The sequence below is a fragment of the Vigna unguiculata genome, chromosome 8 (genome assembly GCF_004118075.2).
Source record: "Vigna unguiculata cultivar IT97K-499-35 chromosome 8, ASM411807v1, whole genome shotgun sequence".
Taxonomy (NCBI): Eukaryota; Viridiplantae; Streptophyta; class Magnoliopsida; order Fabales; family Fabaceae; genus Vigna; species Vigna unguiculata.
In genome coordinates this window covers 35,831,427-35,840,772 of record NC_040286.1, presented here as the reverse complement: position 1 = coordinate 35,840,772, position 9,346 = coordinate 35,831,427, and the positions used below count along the sequence as shown (strand labels likewise).

General features: G+C 30.9%; 1 protein-coding gene across 1 annotated transcript; it reads left to right on the top strand.

The window, feature by feature from the left end:
* Nucleotides 1-305: 305 nt before the first annotated feature.
* LOC114194626 (TMV resistance protein N-like) lies at nucleotides 306-7,925 on the top strand. The gene is made up of 5 exons (XM_028084971.1): nucleotides 306-843; nucleotides 3,015-4,110; nucleotides 4,218-4,490; nucleotides 4,632-5,495; nucleotides 5,935-7,925. Exons 1-5 carry the CDS (start codon nucleotides 359-361, stop codon nucleotides 7,690-7,692), a joined length of 4,476 nt encoding a protein of 1,491 aa, XP_027940772.1. The 5' UTR covers nucleotides 306-358; the 3' UTR covers nucleotides 7,693-7,925.
* The last annotated feature ends 1,421 nt before the right edge of the window (nucleotides 7,926-9,346 follow it).

Below are 9,346 nucleotides of genomic sequence, written 5' to 3'. Positions count from 1 at the left end.
ATCCAAACAAACACGTATTCATACTTAACCGATATTTTAATCAATCAAAATAAATTTTAAAATATGAAAAATAAATTATGTCGGATCGTAACATCTTCTCACTCACTCTCTCTTGTAAGTAGTTTCCCCAAAGACACCATTAAGATGTGACATGTGAACAACGCGTTCAAAAATATTTCAGGAATCCATCATTATTTTATATACATGGTCGTACGAGATGTGACATGTGAGCAGTGTCATAAATGGACATGTACGATAGCATCTTCTAGCGTGTATATGCGCGTGAAGACACTGTATTTAATCACAACACACTGAATTGAAGAAAGCAAGCAGTTGAGCATCTTTATTGAACTGTAGAATGGGAAAACATTGTGAGGAAGAAGAGTGTGTTGGTTTCAGCTACGATGTGTTCATTAGTTTTATAGGTAAAGATACTGGGCACAATTTTATAGGGCATCTCCGTAGAGAGTTGGGTAGGAAGGGAGTGGAAACTTTCAAAGACGACGACAGTGATCTGAGGATTGGGGAAGGTGTTTCAGCTGGTCGGTCGGAGGCCATTGAAGAATCTAGGGTTTTCATCGTTGTGTTTTCTGAGAACTATGCATCTTCCACATGGTGTCTGGATGAACTTGTTAGCATCATGGAACAAACCGACATGAGCAGGAAGCAAGTTGTTTTCCCAGTGTTTTACCATGTAGATCCCTCTGATATACGGAAAGAGAAAAATAGCTTCGGAAAACACATGAAGTCACACCAAAATAAGTTTGGAAAAGAGAAAATGAAGGCTTGGAGGTCTGCTTTGTCTGAAGCAGTTAACTTTCCAGGGAAGCATATTACCACCGGGTATGTACATCAACAATTTTTTTTTGTTTTATTTTTCTTTTTCAAGATGACAATAGGGACACTAAATATGAAACATTTGTGTTTGAAATTATTATCAGTAGGATCAGTTACATCGCATCAATTGTGAATACTAAAAGTATATTTCATTTAGTCAATATTAAATTACATAAATTTTAGAACAAAAATCATCGGCATCGGTTAGCTCACATTAAATTACTTTAATTAAAAATTAACTTAAAAATGAGTAATACCAGAGTTAAGTTCGATGATAATCCATGAATCACGTTCATAATCTTAGAGTCTATATGTGATGCCAATTCAGGTTATTACCTAATTAGGCTTGGCTTTTATTTATCAGTATCGTGTCGATGCTAAATGTCTATTTTGTTGTAAACTTATAATTAATAGCAAGTGGGGTAAAAATATGTTTACAATCTTTTATCTTAAAATATCTCAAAATTATTAGTAATTCTGCTAAGGAAGTAACATCCTTATTGATGACGGATCTTTAAAAAATAATTTTCTTATAAATGGTTAGATTTAATTATTAGTATAATACTTTAAATACTTTAAAAGAAGATATGAAGAAGTATAATTTAATTTGATTTCATCATCACGTGTAATTTTTTTTTATCACTTCTACAAAACGAATTTATTATTTAACTTTTCATCGATATGCTTTTTTAAAATATATTAAAAAATAATTTATCATAATCTAATAAAATATTGAGAGAGATAAATATTAGGAGAAAAATATATTCTAATCAAGTCACAATTAAAAATCGGTTATAAAAAAACACAATACATTATTTTTTTCTTCTATATAATCATAAAAAATAAGTATACAAAAAACTCATGAGATAAAAATAATTTTAATAACTATTAAACTAATATTTTATTATCAGATAAGACAAGAGAAAGTTACATTTTTTTTCTTCGAAAAATAAGGAAACAAATGAGAAATGAGAACAAACATAATAAGTATGTATCTAACTTGATTTTTTTTAAAGAAAAAAACAAATGATAGTGAGAGAAGAATATAATTTTGTCAAAAATTAAAAAAACAATGACAGAAAAAAATAAAAATTATTTTAATAAATATTTAGTTTAATTACTCTTTTAGTTATTGTTTTCAAAAAATATAAATTGGTTTTCAATTTTTTTTAGTTTCTTAGTTTCATTTTAGTCTTAATTTTTTAGTTATATTTTGGTATTTTTTTAGGGTTTAGGATTTTATTATATTAGATTTTATGTTTTATTATTTATTAACATTAAATATTATATTTTAACAAAAAAACAAATAGACACAATTTAATTATCATTAATTTTTAAAATATATTATTTATAATTTTAAAATTTTTAAGATTTTAAAAATTTTAAAAATAGATATATAATTTTGAAAAAAAATCAAAAATATTTGTGGGCCTAGGCCGTCCCTCCCTGCTTATGATGCTCCGTCTCTGATCCTTATCTTTTATATGTTTCTGAATTTTCATTTCTAAAATCTTATTCATATTAAACTTCCTAACCAATTATGACTCCAATTCGTATATTTGAATTTTATTAGGAACTAAAGCTAACAGACATTAATATATCGTCCGCGTATAAGAGTAACATATTTTCTTGAAAGAAAATACAATTGATAAGGAAACTCAAAAGAAAAAAAATATTTTTACTCCACTAATTTTTTTTTCTCTTGCACCAAAATAAACAAAAAGGTAAATTTTGTGTGTTTTATTAAAAAAAATATAATATTCAACCTTAACATGTTTTTTATCATCATGTGTCTTTTTTATGTACTATTCTACATTATAATTATAATAATGTATATAAAATGTTAAATGGTTACTATGAGTTCAAATTTTAGATTCTTTGGTCTTTTAATTGATTTTTTTAGTCATGAAATAATAATTAGGAACATTGTAGAAATTAATTTAAAAGATTAAAAAAAACAACCTTTGAATTTGATATTATATTTTCGTATTTTTTTCTTAAAAACTACAGAATTTTTGTTGTGAATTTTGTGTATTAAGTCTAATCATTATTCTATTGTGCTACTAGTTATTAATATGAATGCTTATCAGGTAGTAATAATCACAGTGCTTATTATTTAGTATAATAATAAAAAGGAAATCATGATATCAACGAATTAATACATTGTACTCCTATAGGTATGAAAACGATATTATCCAAGAAATTGTTGAGAAGGTTCGTAAAAATATAGCTCCTAAACCTTTATGTACCGGTGACAAAGCTGTTGGACTTGAGCGGTGCATAGAAGAGGTTATCTCCCTTCTGGACATGAAAGATAACACTGTAAGGATGTTGGGCATATATGGACTCGGGGGAATTGGAAAAACGGAACTTGCAAAAGCTTTGTACGACAAAATTGTGCAGCACTTTGATGCTGCAAGTTTTCTTGCTGATGTTAGAGAAAAATCAAACAGAATCAATGGCATGGAAGATCTACAAAAGGCACTTTTATCTGAGATGTTAGAGGAGTTGGAAACTGAACTGGGAAGTGCATATAAAGGTATATACGAAATAAAACGAAAGCTTCACCAGAAGAAAGTTCTTTTGGTTCTTGACGACGTTGATGATAAAGAGGAGTTAGAAAAGTTGGCAGGAGGGTGTGATTGGTTTGGTCCAGGTAGTAGGATCATTATAACGACAAGGGGAAAAGATGTGCTAATTGCTCACCATGTTGAAAATATTTATGAAATGAAGGGCCTTGATGCACAACATTCTTTAGAGCTCTTCTGTTTGAATGCCTTCGGACAAAGTTGTCCTAAAACAGGTTTTCACGGTGTGTCTGCGCATGCTGTAGATTATGCCAAAGGTCTTCCATTGGCTTTGAAAGTGATTGGCTCTGATTTAGCTATTCTTCATGAAAGTTTAGATGCTTGGAAAGATGCATTGGAAGAATATAAGAAGACTCCTCCAAATACGATTCAAGATGTGCTCAAAATAAGCTATGATAGATTGCATGATTATGCCAAACAAGTTTTCTTGGACATAGCTTGCTTCTTTAAAGGGGAGATAATGGAATATGTGAACAACATACTTAAGGAATTTCGTTCAACATCCAATATGAAAATACTTGTTAATAAATCTCTCATAACTATCGAGAATGGATGCCTGAAGATGCATGATCTAATACAAGATATGGGTAGAGAGATTGTTAGGAATGAAGCACCAAATTATCCTGGTGAACGTAGCAGAGTATGGGATTATGAAGATGTTCTTGAAATTCTAAACGAAGATTATGTAATCATCTACTCTTTTACTCTATTTCTTTTCAATTTATACATTATAGTTTTTATGTTAATGAGAATATATGGAGTTCATGTTGCTTCTTTCTGCTTGTGTTAAAGGGAAGTGACAAGATTCAAGGGATTGTGCTTGATCCCCCTCAGGAAGAAAAGGTAAATTGGAGTGGTACTGAGTTTGAGAAGATGAAATGGCTCAGAATTCTTATCGTCCGAAACACATCCTTTTCATCTGAACTTCAACATTTACCAAATCATCTAAGACTGCTTCACTGGGAGAACTATCCTTCAAAGTCTTTCCCACCAAAATTTCATCCAAAGAAAATCGTTGTCTTCAATTTACCTAGAAGTTGTCTAACATTCCAAGAACCATTCAAGGTACAATTCTACATCATATTTTCCTATTTCTTACGTTTCACTTTTTCATTGAACAAAATCTTCCATATTTACTCACATTAATAAGTTAACAACTCAACATGCTGCAAATGATTGTTTTTATTGACCTTTTCTATTTGGCAGAAATTTCCGTGCTTGACCAATATGGACTTTTCATATAACCAACGTCTCATTGAAATACCTGATGTGTCCGAACTTGAGAATCTAAGAGAACTGAGACTTGATCATTGTAGAAACCTAATTGCGGTCCATGAATCTGTTGGATTTCTGAAAAGGCTTGCTCATTTAAGTGTTTATGGATGCACAAAACTTCAAAATTTCGTGTCCAAAATGTTTCTACCGTCTTTAAAAGTGTTTGACATTAATTTATGTGAAAGCCTTGGTTACTTCCCAGAGATAATGCAAGAAATGACTAAGCCATTGAAGATTTCTATGATAAATACGGGCATTCAAGTGCTTCCAGAATCCATCGGTAAACTTATTGGGCTTGTTTCCATAGACATATCGAATAACAGGAAACTTAAATACCTACCAACCAGCTTATTCATGTTGCCAAATGTTGATTCCTTCAAAATCGAATCATGTTCCAAACTCGGAGAATCCTTCAGAAGTTTGGTGCAACACCCTTCAGAAGCCAATGTTCGTCCAAAATTACGATCACTGAATTTCGAAAATGGAAACTTGTCTGATGAAGATCTTCTTGCAATTCTTTGCTACTTTCCAAAATTAGAAGAATTGATTGTTGCAGAAAACAATTTTGTATTCATCCCTTCATGCATCAAGGAATGTGGTGACTTGACTAGTCTCGATTTGCATGGATGTAAAAAGCTGAAAAAAATTCCTGAACTCACCGGCTTGAGAATTCTTGATGTTCATCATTGTTTCTACCTTGAAGAAATTTCAGAGTTGCCATCTACTGTTCAGAAAGTAGATGCAAGATTTTGTTTCAAGTTAACAAAAGAGACATCAGACATGCTATGGTGTCAGGTATCAAGACTTTACTGCTTAAGTTAAATCTTGTACATTTTATTTTACGAAAATAATATTTACACATTTTCTAAAATAATATCTGTGGTCAGTTGTAAAACATTATTATATTTTCATACCTTTTTCTTTAGTTTTAAAATATGCGACTTTAGATCTTTTACGTGTTAATATTTTTAATTTGAAACCTTTAAAAAGAGATCTATTTGTTCAAACTTTTATGCGTCAAATACAACACACACATTAGTAAAATATTTTTTTTATAATGGGTTAAAATTAAAATATTAAATACAAACTTTATAATTGCATATTTCTTGCAAATTGCTGCATTTTTTTTAAAATAACTTATATCTAAACTATGTTGAGTCATACGCATAAATGGATAAGATTTATTAAAATGCATATAGAAGTGAGAATTGAAACTGTTACAATAATATGATAGGTGAAGAAAGCTGAAGGAGGAATAGAAATGGTGATGCCGTTTATAAGTGTGATTCCAGAATGGTTTAACTATGTGGGAGTGGAAAGGATTCCTCGTTTCTGGGTCCGTGGCAAGTTCCCTAAGATTGTTCTAGCCATGATCTTCCACTTCGAAATTGAGAGTCAAAGGGACGAATTTGTTCGCGGTCGCCATGTTGATCTGCGTTTACTAATCAACGGTCGATATGCTCCTGGGAAAGGGTACCACAACTATGAAATTGAAGCAGAACACATCTTAATCTGTGATCTAGGAGTTTTTCTGAGTGAGAAAGAGTGGTTAGGGCTTGATGTGGAGAATGAGTGGAATCTTGTGCAGGTTGAGTACGAAGCCAGTTCGTCCTTGATGATAAGTGGTTGGGGAGCGTTTGTGTATGAAGAAAAAGAAGGAAGCAACATGGAAGATATCTTCTTCATTTGTCCCAATCCCATGAATTCAGAAAAGATACCAGCGGCAACAATTCCTGAGAAAGATCCTATGGAGAAGTATAAAAAGATGATTCGACAGCTAGGACTGGTCGATTTATTTCAGAAGACGTTGACGGAATGGCAGGAGAACAGAGAAAGAGGAGGGGATAGGAGCCATGATGATTGCATGCGTATTCAATTGGGACAACTAAAGAAGATATCGGAGGATGCTGAGGATGCATTGAATTCAAAAGGGTCAGCTTTAGAAGATCCAAACTCCTACCTGAGGTGGCTTCTAGATACGTTAGAAAATGATGATGGAAAGCCTAAAGAGATTATCAAAGGTGATTTGGCGTTGATAACACTAGAGAAACCATTGACATGGAAGAAGAAGGACAATGTAGGAGAAGCTTCATGCTCTGGCCATCGGGGAAGTAATGAGGAGGAAGAAGGGTACGATCCTGTGGTAGAAGACCCAACTATCCCTTTTTATACTCACGTAATGAGAAAACGAAAAGTAAATGATTCGGTAGAGGAAGATCTGCCGGAGGACATAGTGGTGGAATTATTCTTAGAAGGAATGAGGGATGGACTTGTTGAGGCACAGATTAAATTTCCATCTCTAGATATTGCTGAAACCAGTAACGCTGTGATGGAGAAGGGTGGTAATGTAAGATGGGCACCTGAAGGAGAAGCGCAAATATCGGTTCAAAGTAGGATATACATGAGTGGAATTTACTCTGGACTCTTAGAAGCAAAGCTGAGGTTTCCTGATTTGGACATGTGGGCAACAATAAATACTGTGGCAAAAAGGAAAGGGATGGAAGGAATTTTTGTATCAGCCTCTCAAGCAAACCTAGGGTTTCCACATTTGGATTGGAGTACAGTGACACTTCCTCCTTCTCAGGACCCTCTGATGCAAACATTCATGAGGATGAAGCAACAAAGTAATTTTGAAGCCGAGGTGATGAGTAAACTCTTGTGGAAGTTGAAGGAGGAACACCAAGCTCTGCGCAACAAACTTGCAGAACTTGATGAGGGAAATGAAAATGGTGGTGGGAAAATTGGATATGATGAGTTTGTTGAGATGAGACAAGACAACCTTGATGGTGTGGCAAAGTATGAGGAGGTTAGTGTTGTATTGAGAGGAAGAGGTGAAGAAATAGAGAGGTTGTACGATGATGGTGTTGAAGGGTTGAAGAGATCAGAGGAGTTTGAAGATTTGATGGGTGCAATGTACTTGAATGGACTGAGGGCAGGACTCCTGGAAGCTCATGCTCTCTTACGTAATCTCCTTGCTGGACACAGAAACTGAGCAATGTCTCACTGCAGAGGCTGCTGATAATAACAACATTGGCTACAATATTTATTTAAGAGCACGTGTAAAATGATGTCGTTCGATGGATTGTAGTCTTTGTGCGTGAACTTTTTTTTGCTAATAATGTGTGGTCACCAATGTAATTTGCTTTCTTTGCTGTTTTTCATATGCAAACAAACTTGCTTGGAAATTTGTTTTTTGGGAGTGAATGGTTCAGTTTTCCTTTGTCAGTTGCTCAGACTGTTTTATAAAGATGTGTGCCGATTTAATTCAAATAATCAAATTATACCAACATGTGTACAGTTATTTTTTATTTTTATGAATTAACTTAGAAAATAAACCCATGTTACTTGTTTTTTTTTTATATATAAAGATGTGTGCTGCGGAAATTACAGTAGTAGCATGTAATTATGAAAAGTGCTATCAGAACTTTATCTCTTATCTTTCTTAATTTTTAAATGAAAAGTGATATTTTGACAAAATTTTATTTAACAAATTTTGATAAATAATTTCTTTTGGTAAAAAATATTCTAAAATTTTATTACTTTATTCTTATAACTTTCATAAAAAAATAAAAAATTATTCTATTTAATAATTTTGTCAACAAAATTATTTTTGTTTATAAATTATCATAATAGAGTCTGTGCTAAATATACATATGATTCTGATGCTCTCCCAATAAAGTTTCACTTCCTCACTTTCAATAACTTTCCTGCATTGTAATTCTCCTTCACGTTTCTCACAATATTACAACCAAGCCAACACAAACAACATACTTTTGCTACTACTTTCTTCATTACTCAATTCACGTTTTTCTGCATATAAAATATAAGATTAGAATTGGTTTTAAAATAATGAAGAATTTCCTTTCTAATTTTATACTAACTCTAACCCTAATTTTTTAACCAAGTTTAACCCTATTTTAAGTTTATATTTTAATTTCATTAAAATTTTTTACAATCTAGTTTTTTTTATATAAATTAAAAGTTTTAACTAATATTTATTAAGAAAATATTTTCATTGTAATTTAGAACAAATATCATTTATCAATAAACATAAATACTGTTTAAACATTGGAGGACTTTTGTAGTGACAAAAGGGCATGGTCCCCAATTTGTTTTATACTTATATAATTTAATATACAATTTTAAATATTTTTTTTAAATTTAAAATTTTTAATATATTTTATATATAGTTGTTATTTAAATTTTTTTTATACATCTATATCTATGTACATCTATATCTATGTACAGAGGAAAAGTCTTCTTTCTTTTATCAGCATTTATTTTTTTATTTTATCTTTTAAATACTTTTTTAAATTAAAATAATTATTTTATTAATATTATCTATTTGTTTAATTTAATATTTTTCTAATTTGTCGATTTTTTTAAACTTGATTATTATAAATGAAAATTAAATATAGTAAAATTATAAAAATTATTTATATTTAATTTTATAATTGTAATAATAATAATAATAATTTTATTATCACAACAAAAGTAAATATAATTTTTTACTAGTTTATATAAAATTTTTGGGATTATTCTTTTGGTCTTTATTTTCATTTAAAACTATTAAGTTGATCCTTCATTTTTTTAGTCTCGATTTTTTAAAAGAATAATGCAATTTGGTCATTTTTTGTTAAATTTCA

Excerpts from the sequence above, each read along its gene's own strand:
- LOC114194626 (XM_028084971.1), top strand. The coding sequence starts at position 359 with ATGGGAAAACATTGTGAGGAAGAAGAGTGTGTTGGTTTCAGCTACGAT. Across the intron at positions 4,491-4,631 it reads CATTCCAAGAACCATTCAAG|AAATTTCCGTGCTTGACCAA; the intron begins GTACAATTCTAC and ends TCTATTTGGCAG. Across the intron at positions 5,496-5,934 it reads CAGACATGCTATGGTGTCAG|GTGAAGAAAGCTGAAGGAGG; the intron begins GTATCAAGACTT and ends ATAATATGATAG.